Genomic DNA, 23,568 nt, shown 5'->3' on the forward strand with positions numbered 1-23,568 from the left:
TTTAGGTATTTAAAGCATGCGATGAAGATAACAAAGGCTATCTAAGCAGAGAGGACTTTAAAGTTGCTGTTGTAATGCTGTTTGGGTACAAGCCTTCCAAGGTAGAGCTTTCTTCATCTATTTGGGAATGGGGCAGACAATACAAGGGTGGGTAGGTTCTAAGTCAAGTGCAGTGGCTAGTTTCGGATGTTTAAAATGACTGCCTCTCAGAGCGATTTCAGAGATGTGTCCAGTGCTGAATTTTACTCTTCTTAAGAACCTAACTCAGGGATGAATTAGAGTTCATGAAGCCTTTCTCACCACCAGGCTTATAATAAATGCAAGATGCTAGGGAGATGTCAAGAGGGAAGGCTGGGAGGCGGGAATTGGTAACAGGAATTCGTTTAAATTATAAAACTAATACGTTTCCATAGACAAAAAATTCAGACAGTCTGGAAAAAGTATAAAGTTGAATGTAAAATTCCCTCCTTTGCTACCAAACAGTCCTACTCCTCAGGGGTTACCATAATTAACAATTGCTTGTGTGTCATTCCAAAATTTCCTATGTATAACAAACATGCCTAGCATTCTATTAAAAGCATAAGTGGGATGGGGTGGCTGGGTGATGGACATTGGGGAAGATATGTACTATGGTGAGCGCTGTGAATTGTTAAGACTGATGAATCACAGACCTGTACCCCTGAAACAAATAGTATGTTAATAAAAATATTTTAAAAAAATAAAGGGTTAAATAAAAACATAAGTGGGTACATAGTATACCTATTTTATTTTGCTTTTTTCACTTAACAATGAACATAAAAGCACACACCACCACGTTTTAAAAAAGTAGTTGTGTAATATTATCTTTAGCCAGTTTCCTGTCTTTGGTCATTTGGATTGCCTCCATTATTTTTCATTCCTATAAACGTTTTGTTGAGCATCCTTTTATATGTATATCTATACTTGTGGATGTATATCTATGGAATAAATTCCTGGGAGTACAATTGCTAGGTACATTTGAAATTTTGTTGGATATTATTCTTCAGGAAAGTTTGCACTAATTCACTAATAAGGAGAGTTGAGCTGAGTTTCAAGGAGCGTCCTGCTTTAGGAGGACAGATTTCCTGCTCCCCTTGTTACATTGATTCTAGAGATGGATCCCTCTTATTAAGATGCTGAACTGGAATTAACCAGACAAGATCTTGTCCAGCTTTAAGAAATTCAGTTGCAGCCATCAAACAGAGGGCTCTGCCTGTAATGTCCCCCCCCTGCCGCCCCGTGCCCTCCTTAAACCAGTTTGGCCTGGCTGTTCCTCAAGAGTGAGCTCTGCCTATCAGATTGCAAGCCCAGCAAAGCCAGGAACCAGGTGATGTATCGCGTCTCCATCTCTCATTATGCTTAAACTTATCACAACTTCACGCACGGTAAATAAGTTCTGTTGACACCAATCTGTCCCATGAACGGACCAGGTGGGCTCAAAGTGGTTCACCTCCTAGCAAATGTTTGGTTACTGAGATGCTGATTGTGGAGCTCAGAGAAATAGTCAGGGCTGACTCCCAGAAATTGCAGCTCTTCTCTTCACCTGCAGTCATTTCAGCTAGAATTCCAAAGCAAGTCAGCTAAATGGATCCAGCCTTTGAAGCATTGTATTTAACCTGTGTTCAGCTGGAAAGATAGCTGGTTTCATTCTGCTTTTATCATCCCTGAATCTCCTTAATTGGCTTTAATTTTAGAATATAAGTGAGGAAATGAATGACAAGTACAGTGATGTGGTAAGACAGATATGTACAGTCCATGAAATTTAACAGATTTTTACTTTTATTCACATACCTTGCCGAGGTAGCAGATTTCATTTTTTAATCAAATATCTGACTGCAGATCACTAAACAGTAAAGTGATAGCAAATCATCTGTACACCTGTCAGTCATTTATTATGAACTTGTGTTAAATAAATGACAATGCATACCCTCTGTGAAATGTAACAGATTTTTACTTTTATACTAGCTTGAGGTTTGGGGTGTTGTTTAATTAATTAATTTTAAAAGATTTTATTTTTAAGTAATCTCCTACATTCAATGTGGGGCTTGAACTCACAACCCCAAGATCAAGAGCTGCATGCTCCACCAACTGAGCCAGCCAGGAGCCCCTGGGGTTTTATTTTTGAATATTGCTTTTGAGCAAATGAAATATTTACTGAAATGCACGACATGTAATAAATCATTTATACACTCATGCACTTGTTTACACAATGAAATTTATGAAGTGTTCCTATTTAAAAAAATGAACACTTGCTAGTTGCTAGTGATATAAAAATGAATAAAACATAGCCCCTACTGTGAAGCAGATCGCAAGTTAGTGTAGAGAGACTTATAAAACTCTGTGATAAATACTAACATGAGAAGAACAGAAAGAACCCAAAGTGAAGGGGACAAGGAAGAGGGTCTTCTAATTCTAGTGAAAAGTAGGAGTTTAGGCATCACTTAGACTAGAAGAGCTAGCTAGCCTCCTCTGATATGAAGTATCCAGAAGCACTTTGTTGTGTTGGGACATGTTATGCCCTGATGATTAGATGTGGTTGGCTGTAAGAGAGGGGTGTGAAACCAGGCCTGAAGCAATAGTAAATGCCACCAAGTAGGAAAACTGAGGAGTAGGCCTGGGAGAAAGTCATTGAGTTCAGTTTGGGGCACATTAAGTTTGAGGAGGCTGTGGACTCCCAAGTGAATTCACGCATTAAATACTGTGCTGGTGTTAAGGTTTTGGTGGTAAAGATCTGCCCTCAGATTTTGCCGCCCCTTGTAAATGCAGGAGTCTGGAACCAGGTGAGGAATTGGGAGGGAAGGGCTGGAGACAGATTCAGGACTCCTCAGTTTACAGGTGATAGCTCAGAGCATGAGACTGGGTGGTGTTGCCCAAGAACAGTATGCAGAGGGCGAGAGATACACCACTGGGGGGTACCAATATTTAAGGGTAAGCAGGGGCTCCATGAAGATGCAACAGGAACCACCTGGCAGGGGCAAGAGGAACCAGGAAAGTATAGAATCCAAGGTAGAGAAACTATGTGAGGTGTTGCCAAGGTTCCAATTCCATCATGTTTATAAGGCCCTTGTAACCATACAGGAAAATGCTTATATTTTTAATGTATGGTGAAAGCAGTTTCCTGAACCGTATATAGGGTGTGTTCTGAAATATGTTTAAAAAGCCATAGGGGAGAAATGCAGACTAGGCCGAAATGTTAATAGCGGTTCTCCTTGGATGGCTGTTTTTAAAAACGTTCTTCATGATTTTTTTATATTTTTCATGATTTCTACATCATGTTACTTTTATAATCAGGAAAAAAAGTTCAAAAATAAAGCCATCGAGCTCATTGCAATAATCGCTTGTATTTGTCTAAAATAGAAAGGTTACCTTTTAGGTATGCTGCATATGTGACAGCCAAGTTGATTATATATGCTTAAACTGTTTTGGTCAATGGAACAGTTTTGGGGCCATTAGAGTCTGTAGCGGATTAGCATATTGTATCTTATAGATATAGGGATATTTTTTGCTTTAATACCACTTTATTTTTTATTTTATTTTTTTAAGTTTTTATTTAAATCCCAGTTAACACAGTGTAATATTAGTTTCAGGAGTATGATATAGTGATTCAACAGCTCCAACACCCGGTGCTCATCACAACCCTCCTTAATCCCCATCACCAATTTCACCCATCCCCCCACCCTAGATATAGATGGAAGAATAAAATGACTCTTATAGCTGTCCTGTGATAGTACTTGTCAGCTGAACTCAAGACATTTGGTTTCTCATAAAATACAATCCTTCCCCACACCTCAGGAATTAAGAACTTGCACTGTGAAAACATTTGATGAAATTGTATGTGCTATTCTTTCTTCTTTTCTAGATAGAAGCTGATTCCATGATGTCTTCAGTAAATCCAAACACTTCCGGTAATATGAAACTTAATATTAATTTTTAGACATTCATAAAGCGAAAATTAAGAACAAAAATAGAGATTATAAAGCACATCTTTGTTTTGTTCTGTTTCAAAGAAAGAGGTTTTGGTTCTTTAATGTCTTCATAAGTATGTATGTTTATTGTAGGGAAGTTTTAAACCATTGAAAAGCATAACGAAAAAACGTTGCTTGTAATGTCAACATCCAACTGATGGTGGGGATTTTCTGACTTAGATGAATGGAAGTAGCACTCGATGAAATGGAAAGACTAGGGGGAAAAGGTATGGGGTTGGGGGAGACCCAGAGTTCACTTTTGCGTATGTTAAGTTTGAGACCTTTCAGTCAGCGATGTCAGGGCACTCAGGCTGTGTGAATACGGAATTCAGAGGAAAGCTGTGGGCTGGAGAAGTAAATTGGGAGTCATTGGCACGTAGATGGTTTTTGAAGGCACGGGGATGGATGAGACCGCCTAGCAAGACAGAGTGGACTGAAAAATCTTAGGAACTTCAATCACGAGAAGTCCGGGAGAGAGTTTGGGAGAGAGTTAGGAAATGGCAGAAGATTTAGAGGGGGCAGAAGGGCAGGAGGAAAATGACAGGTGTCTGATCAAAAGTGAGGAGAAGCAGATTCTTTCAAGGAAAAGGATGTCAACACTGTGGAAAGGTCAGGTAGGTAGTAACTGAATATTTATCTGTTGGAGTTGGCGACCTGGGTGTGTTTACTGACTTTAGCAAGAGCAGTGAAGCAGAGGCCAGGCTGGAGTGGTAGATAAGTCTTTTAGTAGGTCTGGAGTGGCTGGGGGTCTAGAGCAGTTCTGTTTTGTTTTGTTTTTTGCACTTAAAGATGTGTCTGAGTTTAGCAGATTGCTCTAGTGAAGAGGGAAAAGGAAGATGAGAGAGACAGGGAAATACCTGTTGTTTTTGGAGATAGGGTCCAGAACATGCTGGACTGGCTTTTTAAAAATTAACTTTAAAAAAAAATAATTTAGAGCTTACAGAAAGTTGCAAAATAAAAATAGTACCGAGAAGAGCTGTTATACTCTTTACCCAGGTGCACTTACTGTTAACTTCTTTTTTTTTTTTTTTTTTTAAAGATTTCATTTATTTATTTGACAGAGACAGAGACAGCGAGAGCAGGAACACAAGCAGGGGGAGTGGGAGAGGGAGAAGCAGGCTTCCTGCCGAGCCGGGAGCCCGATGTGGGACTCGATCCCAGGACCCTGGGATCATGACCTGAGCCGAAGGCAGTTGCTTAACCAACTGAGCCACCCAGGCTCCCCTTACTGTTAACTTCTTAGCCCTTTGGCCCCTCCTACCACTTCCCCCCTCCTCTCACTGCACTGAACCTAAAACCACAGCACACTTAGCAACTTCACAAACTAATATTGATACTATATTTTTATCTAATTTACTGTTTATATTCCAGTGTCATCACTTGATCTGATAATGTCCTTAATAACACCATTCCTCATTTAATACAGGAATTAGTCTTTGATGCCATGTCTCTTTAGCCTCCTTTAAACTTGCCTTTTTATAACATTGATATTTGTGAGGAAATAGCCCAGCCCTCACTATTTGTTTTTTAAGAATGGTCCTTGTTTTGTGTTTGCCTGATGTTTCTCTGTAATTAGGTTGAAGTTAAACATTCTGAGCCAGAATACTGTTTAGGTGATCTGTCCCTCTCTAGGTGCCACATCTGGAGGAACATAATACCCATCTCTCTCTCATAGATGATATTAATTTTTATCACTGATCAAGATGTCGTCCAGTTTCTCCATTGTATTCTGTTTATCTTTTCTTCCTTTAGCAACTAACAAGCAGTCTGTGGAGATATACTGAAGACATTGCAAATATTTTGCTTCTCATCAAAATTTCCCCCTAGATTTGGTAACCATGATTCTTGTCTGACCCAGTTTTTGCCATAATGGTTGGAAAGTAATGATTTTCTAATCCCAGTGCTGCTTTTTTTTTTTTTTAAGATTTATTTTTGTATTTATTTGAGAGAGAGAGAGCATGAGTGGAAGGGGCAGAGGAAAAGAGAATCTCACGCAGACTCTCCACTGAGCATGGAGCCTGACTTGGGGCTCTGTCCCAGGACCCTGAAATCATGACCCCAGACAAAATCAAGAGTCAGATGCCAGCTGCGCTTACCCAGCCCACCCCGCCCAGTACTTCTTCCAGTTAGCTCTTGGCTATGGGCAAGAGACCTCCCTTCTTTTTTTTTTTTTTTTAAAGATTTTATTTATTTATTTGACAGAGACAGAGATAGCGAGAGCAGGAGCACAAGCAGCGGGGGTGGGAGAGGGAGAAGCAGGCTTCCCCCCGAGGAGGGAGCCCGATGCGGGGCTCGATCCCAGAACCCTGGGATCATGACCTGAGCCGAAGGCAGACGCTTAACGACTGAGCCACCCAGGCGCCCGAGACCTCCCTTCTTGATCAATCTATTTATTATCGGCGTGGACCCATGAATTATATGTTTTTAATAATTTACATTCTATTAATTTAATTATTTTAGTCTTCACTTTGTCACAGACTTGGCCATTGAGTGCTTCCTCAAGCTGGCTCCTGTGTCTTTCTGACTGGTGTGGCTTTTTCTTTCTTTTTTTCTTTTTAATCTTTTATTTTTAAAGTTTTATTTATTTAAGTAATCTCTACACCCCACATGGGGCTTGAACTTATGACTTTGAGATTGAGTCGCATGCTTTTCTGAATGAGCCAGCCAGGTGCCCCTAAAAATCTTTTTATTTATAAATGTTAGATTTATGAAGGAGTTTACTGATTGCTTTTTTTGTATACAAGATCTGGAATCACATATGAACCATGACTCCTAGAGCAAATGATTGGCAGGAGAATGTGTTGTTGTTTTTTTTTAAAAGATTTTGTTTATTTATTTGAATGAGAGAGCAAGCGAGAGAAAGCACAAGCAGGGGGAGGAGCAGAGGGAGAAGCAGACTCCCAGCTGAGCAAGAACCCCGGGATCATGACCCGACCTGAAGGCAGACGCTTAACTGACTGAGCCACCCAGGTGCCCCAGGAGAATGTGTTTTGTTTTGTTTTTTTTTTTAAAGATTTTTATTTATTTATTTGACAGAGAGAGAGACAGCGAGAGAGGGAACACAAGCAAGGGGAGTGTGAGAGGGAGAAGCAGGCTTCCTGCAGAGCGAGGAGCCTGATGCAGGGCTCGATCCCAGGACCCTGGGATCATGACCTGAGCCGAAGGCAGACGCTTAACGACTGAGCCACCCAGGCGCCCCGAGAATGTGTTTTTAACACCCTCTAACTTGATGGAATTTCCCCAGGTCTTTAATTTCTTATAAAAATGTTCGTGCTTTGAGGATATTCAAATATTATTTCTGTAATGTTCAGTTAGTTGTAACTTCTTGATGATGCCTTACCTACCTTTTTTTCTGTGGGTTTCTATGTGAATCTTCTAATCGAAAAGATTTCTGTCTTCTGGCAGAAGGATTTCCCACATTTTTTGCGTTGATAGGGTTTCTCTCCATAACAGTCCCCTGACAGTAAGTGATTCTGTCTGGGTGAAGGTCTTCCCCACACATTACTCACCCAGTGCTGCTTCATTTTGTGACTTTTCTGATATAGCAGGTGTGACTGCTGCTGGAGGCACTCTCCGTTCATTCATTATTTTCATAGATCTTCTCTTAATGTGTGTTCTCTGATTCTGAATTGAGGGTTTGCCTTCGCGCAGAAGGTTTTCTTTCCTCAGCCCGTTCTTTGATATCCAAAGAGGTGTTCTTCTGGAAGAAAGGTTTCCCACGTTCTTTACAGGTGTAGTGAATTCTCTGATGTAGAGTCAAGATGGGCTCTGACAGAACTTTTTCCTACATTCAATATCATAAGATCCCCCCACCATGTATTATCTCATGTTTTATAAGACTTCATAAAAAGATTTCCCTGCCTGTGTTACATTCATGTGATTTCTCTCCTGTATGGGTAATTTGAAGGGTAAATTCTGGCAGAAGGTTTTCTACCTTCATTACCTTCTAAAGGTTTCTCTTGTGTGTGTGGGTGCTCAGAAAGTGAGAACTGATTTGTGGCAAAAGGCTGCTCCAAGTATGCCATTGTTAGTTTCCTCCCATAAATAAATACATATATATGTATATGTGTATATATATATGTGTGTGTGTGTGTGTGTGTGTGTGTATATATATATATATATTTTTTTTCCTGGTGTTTGAGAGACTCAGTTTGACGATGACTTGTGGCTAAAGATATGTTCGTGAAAGTTACAAAATTTCCTTTATGAATTCTCTAATTCTTGAGTTTTGACTTCACGCAGAAATATTTCTCACATTTGTGGAGTCATAGAGCTTCCTTTTCATACTAGTGCTCATGTCCACTGGAGCTTTGTGTTTTGGATAAGAGTTTCTCTACATTCACTGCATTTACTGGTCTCTCCCAGCCTGAGTACTCTCGTATATAATGAAAACTGCCTCATTATCGAACATTTTCTCAATCTCTTATGGTGTAAAAATTGCTTCAAAACTGGAATTTTTTGATAGTGAAAATAGTCTTCCTTATGAGGCTTTTCTGACTTTGATGATATGCTCCTGGACCGGCTCCCATATGCATTTTCCTGCATTTAATATGGAGGATATTACATCTACTCTCACATCCACTTCTCAGTGAGATCATGAAGATGCTTCTTTTCACAGCATCTTTTCCTAATAATTAATTTTAAGATATATTTCAAAAGGTTACAAAATAACTTAGTCCTCTGAGAAATTCAGGGGAAGATAGGGGAGGAATGAGATCACAGTGGAGGTGCTTAGCACCTTGCTCCGAAATTTGTGTCAAAGGACTCTCCTCAGTCTACAGGTTTCCAGTCTTTTCCCTTCCTCTTCTTTTTTTTTTTTTTCCTTTTTTTCTTTCTTCTTCTTTTTTTCCTCTCCTTCCTCTTCTGGTCTTGATCTCAATGGCAAATTAACCTTCTCAGAGAATCACTACCATCAAGATTAAAGGAATAGACTTAAAGTCAGGGTACTACCTTTCCACCTAGCTTTAACTTGTATTCCCTTGAGAGGGAGACTCAAGACTACAAATAATCAAAAGAAAGAGTAAAAAAGTCATCCTAGCAAGAAATCACTGCCAAACTGTGATTGCTGCTAACCTAATTTTTTTCTGTTAGAACTCTTCACTCCTGAACCAATTTCAGACCATCAACTCCTTCTTTTCACCCTTTCCATACATGAGTCACCTTTTACATGTTATTTTTCATGCAGGAAGAGGGTTTATGCACAGCTTAAATGTTTTGTCAAATATATGATCTCTCTCCTTAATGTTTTGATCTTGAAGAAGAACTGAAATGTTGGCCTTGGCTTTCTGGAAGCTGTTTATTCAGGTAATCCCATTTTCCAAAGGTGTTCTTGGTAGCCATGACCCGGGAGTTCTCCAGCTAGCTGTGGCTCTTTCTACATCCAGACAAGGCCACGCCAGGTCTCAGGCATGCCACCCTAATCTCTGTGCAGGCCCAGTTGCTGCCCAGCTTCCTGGGTGAGATCCAGACTCACATCTGGATTGATCCTGACTTGGCAGAGTCTTAACCAGGCACACACTTCACACAGTACCTAAACCTGGGTGCCCAGATCCTACCTCCCAGGAGCTTCTGGTCTCTAAAAGGCGGCCATTTCTGTAGGTTCTCCTTGTGAAAATTAAGAGGAATGAAAAGTGAAGTCAAAGCCATTAGAAGCAAGAGTAGAGTGTCTCTAGGAAACTCACACTGGGAGAATTTGAGGGTAGCCAGAAGAAGTAGCAAGAAGGCATTTTAATGTCTAACAAGCAGGTATCAGCAAAAACTGTTTAGGCATTGGGAACAAGGAATTTATATTAGTGGGAGACAAAAAAAAATCAAGCCTCTTGTTTAAGAAACAACAGATCACTGTTGGGGTGGTTCTAATATGTGCTGTTGCGACCCCTTTTAGAGGGTTGTATTTCCTAATAACCCTTGTTCTCTGTGATGCAGTTCATACCTTCTCTAAGTATAGAGAACAAAAGAAGGTTGCAACCAGAAGAGACCTAGAAAACTTATTTGTTCCCTTCTTTTAAATGAGGAAATTAGGCTCTAGAGAGGAATAATAAAATATCTCGATCCTGGCATTTGATGGTTCTTTATTTATTTACAAAATACATCTACATGTGTTACAATATTTATTATAGGTAATAATTACAGCTGTGACTTTCTGAAAACTTACCATGTGCAGACTCATGACGAGCACTGTGCATGAATTGTTCAATTTAATACGACTCTATGCTATCAAGATTATCCTCATTTTATAAGTTTATAACATCCTGAAACTCAGGTTAAGTTAGGGTGGCCCAGCTAGCTAAGTAGCAGACCACAGTGGTCTGATCTCCAAGCTCACCCTCTCAACCATTTGATAAACCCTTCCCTTGATTTTAATAGTGCCATGGGTCATATTAGTCATTGTGACAGAGTTGAGGCCAGTGTTCACTCCCCTAGGAACTTCCATCACAGGTGGATCAGTACACAGAAAGTTCTCCACCGTTGTTAGAGGTTGATGTCAGATTTGGTTCTGAGCTACCTGATCTCTAGAACAAATAGGGAATGGCAATCCAATGATCAGCGTCCATGCAACAGAAACTTCTTATCTAGAGAAACTGTTTTCCCTGATATGGGATATTTCTTTCACAAAGTCACATGGAGGAGAGACTGATGCGTGGCCATTGATGTTCACAAACTGTTGAGTAAATACACTAGTGAATTTTGTAAGACTCTTCCTTAAACTTTCTTCATTGTAGGCCAGTGGTTTAATGCCAAACATGTCTCAGCGGTTCCACGAAGGGCAAAGAAAGACCACATGTGATATCCAATGATTTGACTTCACTGTGTGGTAAATTGTTGAGCGTTTTATATGAATAACAACAAATAAGATTTATGGGACTTTTGCTTAGTATGTTAAGTGCTGCGAGTAAGAACTGCATGAATATTGCCCCACTGAATCCTCACACAGCTGTCAGTGTGTTTTCATCCCAGATCCACATAAAATATGCCAAGGGGAAAAAAAAAAAGTACTTCAGAATTTTCTTTTCACTAGGTAATTAGATCCAGCTTTTTTTTTCTTCCTGTTTTCATATTACCCTTTGAAAACAATGAACATACTTCCCTTGCATACTTAAAGAAGGAAAAGCTTTCCAAGAATTTACTTATAACCTTCAACTTAAACAATGGAAAAATCAAAGAGATTGACTCATCATAATGGTGGTTATGGACTGTTTGACTCAGTCATGCTCTCCAGTGTTAGTTCAACTGGAAAATAATTTGTGGAAGAGCTTAATGGCCAATTGGCTTATATACTTTTATTTATTACTCTCTCATCTGAGTTGTTTTGAGCCCAATAGTTGATTGTGAAATGTATTGTTTTCCCAAATTTAAATTTTAATGTCCATTTTCTAGTGTTTTAAGTTCTACCATGAACACCCTTCTTAGTTGTGTACGTTTTCTTGTTTGGGGCTCCTACCTAAGGAACTAAGGTCCCGGTATAGCAGGCGTAGCAAGGTTTTATTTGTTTGACTTCAGATTTCAGGTGACCTCTTAGTTCTTTTCTGTGATCAGGAAATGCATACACCTTATGCTTACCTTATCTTGCAATCATAATCATAGGACCATTTTGTTGGTGTTGGCCATAGATGTTCACCCCTAAATTAATTTATTTCATTACCCATTTAGAGGATGCTGAGTAAGTGTCATTGTAGGGTAGAAAAGAATTAGGAGACACAGACACTGACTGAAGATAGGGAAGATAAAAGGGTATTGTCACTTCATTTATGGCCAGATGTCAAATAATTACTGCGGGCAAGAAAACCTCTAAGAGATGAGAGGAGGGAGACAGGAGGTGCGGACCAGAGCTGGATGGGAAAGGACGTTTTGCAAAGTTGGAGAAGCAAAGAAGAGGACTTAGTGAAATGAATGAATGTAGATGCCATCTGCGTGCTTGTCCCCCAGCCCCTGGTGCTCTCTGTGCTTTGCTGTGCCAGTGTGGAGGTAGAGCTCAGCACGGATTGCTTACCGGGCACACTCTGTGTTCATATAAACGTTGGGTGTCATGTCAAATGCTGAGGCATTTGCTAACAGTACAGAGAAGGGCTTTATCCCTCCCTCTCCACAGCTAGCGATGGGAAAGGCCTGGTTAGCGCTGTCTGCAGTCCACCCCTGTGTGCTTTCTCTCTCAGACCTTCTTCCCCCAGTGCCCACCCTCAGAGGCTGAGACTTTTCCCAGAACCCCCTCTTCCCTGCCCAGCCACCCCCAGATTTCATATCCAAAGCTATCAGCTGTCATACTGTTAGTAATGAATCCTACCGTAAACGGAATCCACCCTCCTTGGAATATTTTTACCTCTCGCAGCAGCAAGGAGTGTAGTTCCTACCTATAAATGAATTGTGTTCAGCAGAGTAAGCTGCCCTGATGGAAGCTGAGCGGTAAGAAGGAGGATTGAGGACCTCTTTGCCTAGAAGGAATAATGAAGCTTTAAATTCCAGAATAAGGTATCGGGACTTTGCACTATGAAGGGAAGGAGGAACTCTGATGGTTTATGAGCAGGAGATGTACACAATAAAAAAAAGTAACGATTCCTGTCCATGTTTGATAGAAGTAAGATTTTATTGGTTCAGATTTCTCTATTATAACCTGTTTTTACTCTTTCTTTTCATTTTCCTCCCAATGATATAGTAAAACTTGATTTCTTCCACTAAGGTAGATTCTTTTCTCTTTATTCCCCTACTTTCATTTAGGAAGCCGGAAGAAAAATGTTAATCCTCTGAATTTACTTATCCATTTTACTGTGACAGCTCACCTTTGTTTTTGTTTGTTTCAAGTTTTTATGTAAATTCTAGTTAACATACAGTGTGGGGTGCCTAGGTGGCTCAGTGGGTTGAGGGTCTGCCTTCGGCTCAGGTCATGATCCCCGGGTCCTGGGATCGAGTCCCAAGTCATGCTCTCTGCTCAGCAGGGAGCCTGCTTCTCCCTCTCCCACTCCCCTTGCTTGTGTTCCCTCTCTCGCTGTGTCTCTCTTTGTCAAATAAATAAAATCTTAAAAAAAAAAAAAACATACAGTGTAATATTAGTTTCAGGAGTAGAATTTAGTGATTCATCACTTACATACAAACTCCCAGTGCTCATAAACAAGTGCCCTCCTTAATCCCCATCACCCATCTAGCCTATGTGTTTATAAAACAAGTCTGACGTGCAGAGGAAATGAAAGCAGATTTATTTTGTTTGGAGCAAGGGGGCTTCCCCACCATTCCCTGTCCAGCAATGCCCCTGGAAGTGTCCCCACAGGACCTGGGATTGAGGACCATACCTCCCCACCCCACCTACCTCCCCTCCATCATCCCTCAGTGTGTTCTCTATAGTTAAGGGTCTGTTGTATGGTTTGTCTCTCTCTCTTTTTTTACCCTAAGAAACAAAACAGATGGGGGCAGCTGGGTGGCTCAGTCGGTTAAGTGTCCCACTCTTGATTTTGGCTCAGGTTGATGGATCAGCTCAGGTCATGATCTCAGGGTTGTGGTATCAAGCCCAGGGTGGGGGTTCCATGCTCAGCAGGGAGCCTGCTTAAGATTCTCTCCCTCTGTCCTCCCCACTCTTCCGGGCACATGTGCTCGCTCGCACGCTGACTCTCTCTCTCTCTCTAAAAAAAAAAAGAAAAGAGATGAACATAGGGGACATCTCACCATTGTTGACGCCACTTTTGCCTTCTGTCCTTGCAATCTTTTTATGGGAACACATTTTATCTCTTTTTTCCCCTCATGGCCTCTAGAAGTCATAATCTGAATTTTGTTTCTCATACTAGAGAAGGCTTGCATTATACCTTTTAAAAAGCCACTTAATCCTTTTAAAACCTCATTTTTAGGCATTTTCGGGCCCTGGAAAAATTATTATATGGCACAATGAATGTGAACCCTCCCTTTTCCCCTAAGTCTAGGACCAGACTTAGTCTAAATAACTTGGCATTTTTATTGTTTTCTCCTACATTCTCCCCAGGTTTATTGCAGTTTCTAATTTAAGCTCAGTGTGATAGCCAGAAACTAGACAACTTCATTTTCAAGAGGATATCTCTGTGTGCACTGGCCCTGAAGCTTAGGGTCAGTGGTTTTGTGAACCACAAAAAATATATATATAATGAAACTTTCAAGCAAAAAATTTATATAGTTTTATTGGACTTTTTGAATATATCCACCCCTGTGGTAAAAGATGATTATTCTCCTAGGAAACTACTTAAAAACAAAAAAATACAAACGATAACATTCCTAGTCTTTCTCTGTACATGACATATCTATATCATATATATTAAGTGGTTTGCAAGGTAAAATATATATATTTGTTATAGAACATGGAAGGAGTCCATTTTGCTAAGAGTAGTTTATAAAATGGAAGGAAGTGTTTTCCAATGGTATGGAAAATGCATAGACTTACGGAGTCTGGAAGGATTTGTAAAAACCACTGGTCCCAGTGGTTTTAAGGTACGGTCCTCAATCCTAGGTCCTGTGGGGGCACTTCCAGGGGCATTGCTGGACAGGGAATGGTGGGGAAGCCCCCTTGCTCCAAACAAAATAAATCTGCTTTCATTTCCTCTGCACGTCAGACTTGTTTTATAAAGAACCACCTTTCCTACAGCTAAAACTACCCAGGTGATTTCTGAACACCTTTTGTAGATAGATTAATAATAAACTCAGATAAACACATAGGTCTATGTGGTTCCTGATGTTGTTACGATCCTAATGTGTAAGTACAGTAAAGTGTATTTAGGTAATTGTTATTGGTGGAACAATGTACATAGGAGACCCGATGTTGTATTTGAAATTAGAATTTTCTGAACGTATTCTTTCACTCCAGGGGCGGACACAGGGAATGCATTTGTCATTAAATCTGATGGCAATAGAATTATTGAAAGTCTTTGTAAAGAGCTAATTTTAGGTTTGAATATTGTGACAGCAGGTGGAGCTAGTAGTAGAAACTATTTCTAGGCCACTTAAAGAGCAGCAAGGTGTATAAAACTTAGCAAACCATTATGCGTTGGCTTTGGAAAGTGGTTGTACTACTGGAGGGTGAGAGCCAAGCTGAATGAAACTTTACCCTTTGTGGAAAAGGGGCTTGCACTTGGATATGTGTTGCCATGCAAGATAAGACAAGTTAAGGGCATGGGGGTGGAGGGAGCAGTGGGGATACGTTTTCATGGCTTAATATTACTTGATGACCCTTGGAATATTGACTTTAAAAAATAAGGCATATGATCCTGTGGGAAAATAGTGTACAAGAACTTGATTACATATATGAAGTTATTGTGTTATTAGATTGTGGTCCTTTTTAAGTGGTTTGTAAACATTCTGTTGAAATCCACATTTTCTCCTAGGAAAAACTAAAGAACATTTGCTTTTTATCCCACAGGCTTCTGAAATAAAGACCTAACTGCTTTATAGCTCCAAATACCAATAAGTTTTCTGAATATGTAATTTAGAAGATATTACTACTCATGTACTTCTGTGTGTGTGTGTGTGAATCACACATTGAACCATGGAATTGTCCTGGTTTTGTTTTTTTTTTTTATCATTTCCCTAAATCAGATGCAATGATAAGTAAAGAGCAAATATTATGCATGCATTTCCTTTCTCTCTGAATTTCGTTTGTTTTTTTTACTATGTCATATGTATTAAGAAACTGGGGTTTCTAAAATGATGGTTTATTTTGCTGGCTGGGTGAATAGAAAGTAACCTCCTTTTGGCATTCGTTTTACAGAGTTATGAGATCATTTAAAACACACATTTTAATGCTTTTTGCTGACAACTAGAAATAAACATTTTCCTATTACTTTATTTACTGACTCAGCAAACATGTACTGCATGCCTACTATGTGTACTAGTATTATACCAAAACTGGGGATACAATTTTAAACCACATACAGTGCTTCCCCTCAGTGCTTCTCAGGCAGACGTGTGATCAGATAATTTCCATAGGACCTAATAGATTCAAAAAGAAAATCACTTGTGTTATGAACAGAGGGCTGTTGGGTCACAGAAAAGGGACTCAACTGGGAGAAATCAGGGAAGACTTGCACTGGTTGCATAGGGAAGGAGAGGTAAACTTTCAGTAGAAGAAAAAGGAGAAGCGCATTCCAGGCAATGTGCCCAAAGGTATGAAAGGGTCTGTTGCCTTGGGGAAGCCTCAGGAAGTTTGCTCGGGAGGCCAGAAAAGTAGACGGGGCAAGATGGTAAAGGGTCTCGTAGGGCATGCCAAGATCAGTGAATATATTATTCAGGGATTTCAACTAATCTAGATGCTATCTAATTGATGAGCTTTTGGTGTTCATGAAAGTAAACAGATTTGAACCTGTAGGAACGTGGCATGACTAGACTTAAATTTTATCCTCAGCAAGAAGTCTCGATATGTCCTCTGGTCTCAGAAGTGCCGAGATGAGAACAGAGCTGCATCTCTGCATATCTTTAGCTGTGATGGGGGGAAAGGCTGCATGCACTAATTCCATACAACACACATTTACCGAGCACGTGCCAGGCACTCTGGGAAGCACTGGGAGGTGTGCCCTCTTGCTCAGGGTAGATGCAGCTGCCTTCTTGACTTTTTTTCCACTTCCTGGAATGTTCTTCTTCCTCACCTTTAGCCAGTTGGTACCTTCTTGTCATAGGTCTTATCTTAAATATTCCCTCTACTTAGAGAGCACTCCATCAGAATCTACTCTGCAGGAGGATTCCTGTGATCCTTTTATAACCTCCCGTTTTCTCCCTCATCCACGTGCCGTGATTTATAATTACGTGTCCATGTGCAGTTGAAACTGTGCAATCACTGTCTCCCCCACTAGACCAGTAACTCCCTTGGGACTGGAATTATGTGTGTTCTTTTTTCCCCTCTCTTTCCAGGGCTCAATACTGTGTGGCACACAGTGGGTCCTAAAGAGTCATAAAAGGAGCATTTAAACATAAAGATAGACTTTTAAAGTTTCTAAACCTTTAACTACAAATAAGAAAACCTTAGGAAATAAAACTATTTTTAGTAAACTATGATTGATATATGACTTTATATTAGTTTAAGGTGTTTAACAAAATGATTCCTTATGTGTGTGTATTGCAAAATGATCACCACAATAAGTCTAGTTACCACCTGTGGTCATACGGATGTTACAAAATTGTTTTTTCTTATGATGAGAACTTTCAAGATCTATTCGCTTAGTAACTTTAAAATATACAATACATTATTATTGACTATTGACTATAGTCACCATGCTGTATGTTATATTCCCATGACCTATTTATTTTATAACTGGAAGTTTATACCTCTTGATCCCCTTCACTCATTTTGCCCACTCCCTCCCCGCCCCGTAGTTACTGATCTGTTCTCTGTATCTCTCAAGTTTTGTTTTGTTTATTCATTTGTTTTGTTTTTTATATGTGGTATCATATGTTATTTTTCTCTGACTTATTTCACTTAGCATAATACCCTCCAGGTCCATCCATGTTGTGGAGAATTGCAAGATCTCATTCCTTTTTATGGCTGAGTAGTATTCCATTGTGTGTGTGTGTGTGTGTGTGTGTGTGTGTGTGTGTGTATCACATCTTCTTTAGCCATTCATCCATCAATGGACACTTAGGTTGCTTCCATATCTTGGCTAGTATAAATAATGCTGCAGTGAACATGAGGGTGCAGATATCTTTTCAGATTACTGTTTTTGTTTTCTTTGCGTAAATACCCAGATGGGGAATTGCTGGATCAGATGGTAGTTCTGTTAATTCTGTTTTCCATAGTGGCTGCACCGGTTTACATTCCTACCAACATTGCACGAAGTTCCCTTAAGAAAACTATTTTCTATGTTATTTTTTAAAACCCGTTGCAACTATTTTCGGAAGGGTATACAGCTCAGTATTACCTCACCAAAAGTGCAAGTTCTTAAAAATTAGCACATGGTTATTGTATGACTTGGGGCTATTTTTAAAAATAGTGATCCATTTAGTAATGGAAATTCTGAGTTACTAAAATGAACTGCTCTTTTTATATTTTGGGGGCTCAGTTCACTAAAATGTTTAAATTCTTGACTCTACTCTTTAAACCTACTACAAAGATCACATTAGAATTCATTTTAATAGACATTGTAAGCACAGTATCCAACCTCATATGATCACGCTGGGCTTTTTTATTATGAGAATCACAGGAAGCAGAGCCCGAGGCTGCAGAGTAGTGGAGGGGCGTACCCAAGGCTGGGGACGATGCCAGCTCTATTGTTTATGGAATATTCTCTCCACCTTTATCTCTGGTGTGCAATTGGTATTGACTTTTGAGAAACTACTTCTTCGTCCCAATCTCCCGGTTGGAAAAAAAAAACCCACCATAATGACATCTGGCTAGGAAAAAAAGAATCAAAGAACCATAAGGAAAGAAAAATTAGGACACTTTGTTTAATAAGTAGTTTCGGGCCTGTCTGTTACATCTTTTAGAGGGAAGAGTGTTACACTTTTTTGAGGTCACCATTCCTTTATCCCCTGGAAAAGCTCAGTGAACTCCAACAGTGCCTATTGTTTCTGCTATTGATTGCTAGGGTTGGGTCTATTTAGCATTTTGCAAAATGTCTTTTCAACTTTATAGATCTTTAAGAATATGCACTGTTCATCAAAACTAAGATAAAATTTGTTCATGATATGTATCACTTTTCATTTATATTTTTGTTTTTTTCTTAAAGAGGAAGATGGTCACTTTTGGCAAATTGTTTTTCCTAACTTTTAGGTATATTGCTTGAGGAGTTTTTAAATATTGTTAGAAAAAAGAAGGAAGTTCAACTCCATCGGAATGAAATAAGACACATCTTCACAGCTTTTGACAGGCACTGTAAGTATCTTTAAATTGTTTTGATATAAAAAAATTGCTATTAAGAAAATTTGCTATGTACTCTCAGTAAATAAAATAATCAATATACTTGGAAGATTATTTTACTGTATTCATTAGCTATTACCTAGATGTTGGTGTGAATTTTTTTTCTCTATCACAGTCTTGAACTCTTGACATTTACCATGGATAAAATAATATTTAGAGTTATGTAATTGTACTTAGGATTTGCCTACACTGTAATGGGAATAGCAAAAGGGCTGGCCACATGGGGTTATAAGTCATGAGCCACCTACAAAGGTGTGGGGAACCGTAAGGCCTTTTCCTTTGACTCCTACTTTGACCCACACTTTCTCACACTGGATATAGCCAAGAGAAGTGGCTTTGAACTCCCTGTGCTGCATAGATCACACACAGGATGGAAAGACTCATGGAGTCCAGGGTCAGCATCTTTGCTGCTGTGATGTTTTCCCTCTAAATATTCATATATTATAATTCTAATGCCAAGCAAGAAAAAAAGTGAATTTTGAAGAATAAATTGTTTTGGCAATTCACATAGACTTGAAGCCTAATGCCATTATGGCAGTGTGTGTCTGCAGTCCATTCCCTGGCACTCAGAGAATCAGCTAATGACCTGTGAGATCATCTGGGCCTGCACTGAAGGAGAGTGGTGGTTGATTCTTAAATTCTTCTGATGAGACAATCTCAGATTACCTTATATTTACTGCTTTTCTTCAAGTAAAAGTTTCACACAAATATGGCTGAGATAGCAGTTCATAGGGTTTACAGAAGTAAGTGAATGTTTTATATTTTCATGTCAAATAGATCGTGGGTATTTAACTTTGGAAGATTTCAAGAAAGCATTTAGGCAGGTGGCTCCCAAGTTATCAGAAAGGACTGTTCTGGACGTATTCAGGTAAGGCACCAAAATCTTTATATACACCCACCCCTCGATTTACCATTTGCTTTTACAAGTTTTCAGCTTATGGAGAACACTTATGTATGCAGATTTTTCCATCTGTACCCTTGATAGTGGAGTGCTTGCACACCAGGGAGGTGTGTATAGATATTTGTTGGTAAGGGTGGGAGAGGAGCAGGGGGAAAAGTAGAACTTCTTTGTGTACGTATATATTGACCAAGAAAAAAAAAATGAAGCTTTATTAATGTTTCATCAGACACAGGTTACACATGGGTCTTGAGTTGTCTGAAGAGAAGAGTGGAGGTTGCTTGATGGTGGCCCCCTCGTTCATTTGCTTTCAGAGTTGTTGATAAATGTTGCAGTTCATGCATCCCTGATAGAGGAGACATAATGGTTATATTATGTGCATTATTAGATGACTCCTGACAATATGGGCAAGTGGCTTAAACGTAGTTTCTGTTAGGAAGCTGCAGAGTGAAGGTCATATGAATGGCGCAAGCACGTGCTGACGTGATAAGACAGCAGAGCTGAGTCTTCTCTGAATCTTTGTGTGAGCTCTTCCTCAGCTGTTCCCAGGTGTATCCATTAGTGGTCCCTATTGCGATAAGAACCAGAAAACCCAGAATCACAAAACTCAAAAATGACAGCACTGTATTTCTCCCACATGAACACAGGCAGTCTGGGGCTGACTTGAGGGCAACATGGTCATGAAGGACCCAGATTCCTTTCCTCTTTCTGTTCTGGCTGCCTCAACACCAGGCGTCTCCCTCTTGCTGCAAGGTGGCTGCTTAGATTTCAGCGATCACATCTGGATTCCATCTAGGTCAGAGGAAAGGGAGCAGAAGAGATTCCCTTCCTCTTAAGGCTATTCATTGTTTCTACTTACATCCTAGTGATCCAAACTTAGTTTTAAGGTGCTGGGTAGCTGTAAGGGGGAAGAGACTGGAAAATGTCCTCTTTGCTCTGGGTAGTCATGTGTCCTCTGAGTTTCTGATAGAGAGGAAGGAGAGAGTGGATACTAGGAATGTAGGGAAGATGTTCCCATTGGGATAAAAATAACTTCATGAAATCTGACCGGAAGCCATCCCTGCTCCATAGAAATTATAAAGCAGGTTATTTGAAATAAGGATTTGCTCTGTCACTGACAATGACTTTTATGAAGTTCTTTTCCTGCAACATTTATAAGCAAGTTATCGAGTGCGCTGTTGAAGAAGAGCAAAGGAGTTAAAGCCAGAAGTAGACAGAATGCCATAGGATGCTGTTACTTAGTTGATTCTAGAACAGCAAGACCTTTGAAATATGGTAGCATCTTTGTATACACTTGGTGATGAGATGAGTAATGAGCGTCAATGTATTTCTTCCTCATGGAAGGAAAGAATAGAGAATTGTTACTGCATTTTTCTTTTAACAAAAGACAAGTGTCCATGTTTGCTGACCTTTATGTGTTAAACAGTTTCAGTAGGTGTAACCTCATAGTTCAAGTGTATTTTTGAAAAATACACTTAACTACAGCCCTTCCCTATAGAAGCAGTGTTTTAAGAATGTGTGAGAAACTACTTCTCAAAAGAAATCTGTGCTTCCAGGAGAGCATTTTTGAAAATGAATGTTTGGAAATGTGATTCTATTTGAAAAAGTGATATATGACACTTATTAAAACCCTTCACATCTGCATGTTCAATAAGTTGAAAGTGGAATGTCCTAACCCAGTGGAAAAAAATCTAATAAGGTTTCAGTGGTTTTAGAACACAATTCCTAAAGATATAAAAATTCTTTAATAAGATAATTAAATAATAATATATAAATAATTATATATTTAAATAATAAAATAACTTTAATAAGCTTTCAAGAGCAACTAATATCAGGATAGATAGACATATACTAGCTGAATTTCAGTTAGCAATAACAATAAAATAATAATTTTTAAAAACCCTTAAAATACCCCTGAACCTTTTCCTTATTGGAGGATGGAATTATAAATCAAGGTACTCAGTATCATGAGGCCCTTTTCCCACTTAGGTCCACATATCTTCATGAGGTATCTTTGACAGCCATTAAAACCAAGTATTAAAACAAATTGCTCAATCACAAAGGATTAAATTGAGATGTTTGGAAATTATAAAGTATATTAAATCACATTATTTTATTAGTATTATTAATAATTTCTAGTGATAGCAAAAATCATTTGCCATTAAATAAATAAAATATTTTTATCTTTAATTCTTTAGAATTTCTATATTATGCCTTATAATGTATATACTATATTAATATAGCAGCATGTGTGCATATAACCTGTAAATAAACATATGAAAGGCCCACAAATCTTATACTCCCTAGGATTTCTCTACTTCCTGCCTGCCCAGATTAGACCTACCTTTCAAGGTCCTGCATGATAAAATTTTCTTTTTCTTTACATTGAACAGTCTTGTCTCCTTTTGCTTAAGTTTGATAGTATGTACGGTTGTATTTTTTTTCACTTCATAAACAAAAATGCAGTGTTCAGGATTATCTTCATAAGATACACAACACAAGCTCTTTGAGTTTATGAGCTTATTCACAACTTCCAGTGTCCCCAGCTTGGTGCCTCATGCATTGTACTTACTTAATAAATAATTGTTGGTTCATTGTTACTTACTCTGAATGTCCAGTGACAGTGAAATTCTCACTTTCAGGGTTTTTTTATGGTTTAATTTATTTCTTCTAAACTAGGAAAAAGTACTTTAAAATGCAATCAGGAGCTTTATAACCACATGTGGCTTTGCCTTCCATTTTTCTCTTTTTGCATGTGGTTTTCATGAATCAATCTCTGATGGCCTCTCTGTGCTTTATTTTGGGGTTGCTTGTGATTCACAATTTAGCATCAGCTGTTATCAAGGAGCTGGCTTCATGTTCTTTCCTGACTTTGCCTACCATTAGCACCCTGTGGTATTTCTGGCAGGCCTTTTTCTCTGTGTGGGTATATTTACTTCTCCATGCCTAGGAGCTTTCTCCATCTCATTGTAAGCACTAAGATTTGCACTTTCCCACCACCTGTCAATTGGCAAAAAGCTCTGGGAAGCTTCTGCTTTCCAGCCATTAAATGAAATGTGGATGTGCATAAGGCCCACTCCCTGGTCGACCCACTGTCTGAGGTTCTGAATACGCAGGCAGATTGCCAGATACTAATGTAATGTGGAAATATCGAGGCACCAAAACGCTCTCTAATTAGGACTGGAGACATTTGAAGTTATATCTGATATTTTTGGTGTAAGAATCTCACTCTTCATATTACGTGGGGAAGGTCAAAAAACAAAGAGCCTCTAACTCTCCTCTTCTGGATATTAAAAATTGGTTGACAATAAGAGAATCATGACTTGTTGATGAATATGTCTTCAATGTCAGAGTTTCAGTGGGGGTAGGGGTTTAGGGGGTGATGGATATTTTCTTGGCAGAAAGATCATATATGTCTCATGTCACGGCCATTATAGAGGGAAGGGTTGTCATCAACTTGGGTAGAATGAACTAACAGACTCTTCTGTTATGATGATTGGAAGAGAATCTTACAGAGCCAAGGGGCCTAAAGGAAAGTGATTTAAAATAGCATTTACTTTTCAGGGTGCCTGGGTGGCTCAGTTGGTTAGTAAGCATCCAACTCTTGGTTTCGGCTCAGGTCATGATCTCAGGGTTGTGAGATTGAGCCCCATGTTGAGCTCCGCGCTCAGTGTGGAGTCTGCTCGGGATTCTCTCTCCTTCTTCCTCTGCCCCTCCTCTCTCTTTCTCTCTTAAATAAATAAATAAATAGAATCTGTTTTTTTAAAAAAGATAGCACTTATTTTTCAATTTGTTCTCATCTCTTTTGAAGTAATATTGCTCACTGTGTTCTTTGG

The 23,568-nt window shown here is 39.3% G+C and overlaps 1 protein-coding gene across 5 annotated transcripts in view; it reads left to right on the forward strand.

The window, feature by feature from the left end:
- Positions 1–23,568, forward strand: part of EFCAB11 (EF-hand calcium binding domain 11) — a 139,655-nt gene that overhangs the window by 928 nt on the left and 115,159 nt on the right. For all 5 annotated transcript variants that reach the window (XR_014148318.1, XM_081830077.1, XM_081830078.1 and 2 more), the window contains exons 2-5: positions 6–101; positions 3,878–3,923; positions 18,688–18,789; positions 19,612–19,702. Coding sequence is in view for 4 of the 5 variants with exons in the window: in XM_081830077.1 (XP_081686203.1) it covers positions 6–101; positions 3,878–3,923; positions 18,688–18,789; positions 19,612–19,702 (335 nt within the window). In the remaining variant the exon portion in view is untranslated. The remainder of the gene's footprint in view (positions 1–5; positions 102–3,877; positions 3,924–18,687; positions 18,790–19,611; positions 19,703–23,568) is intronic.

Source organism: Leptonychotes weddellii, chromosome 9, assembly GCF_054177405.1.
Source record: "Leptonychotes weddellii isolate Sample4059 chromosome 9, ASM5417740v2, whole genome shotgun sequence".
In the NCBI taxonomy this organism is placed as follows: domain Eukaryota; kingdom Metazoa; phylum Chordata; class Mammalia; order Carnivora; family Phocidae; genus Leptonychotes; species Leptonychotes weddellii.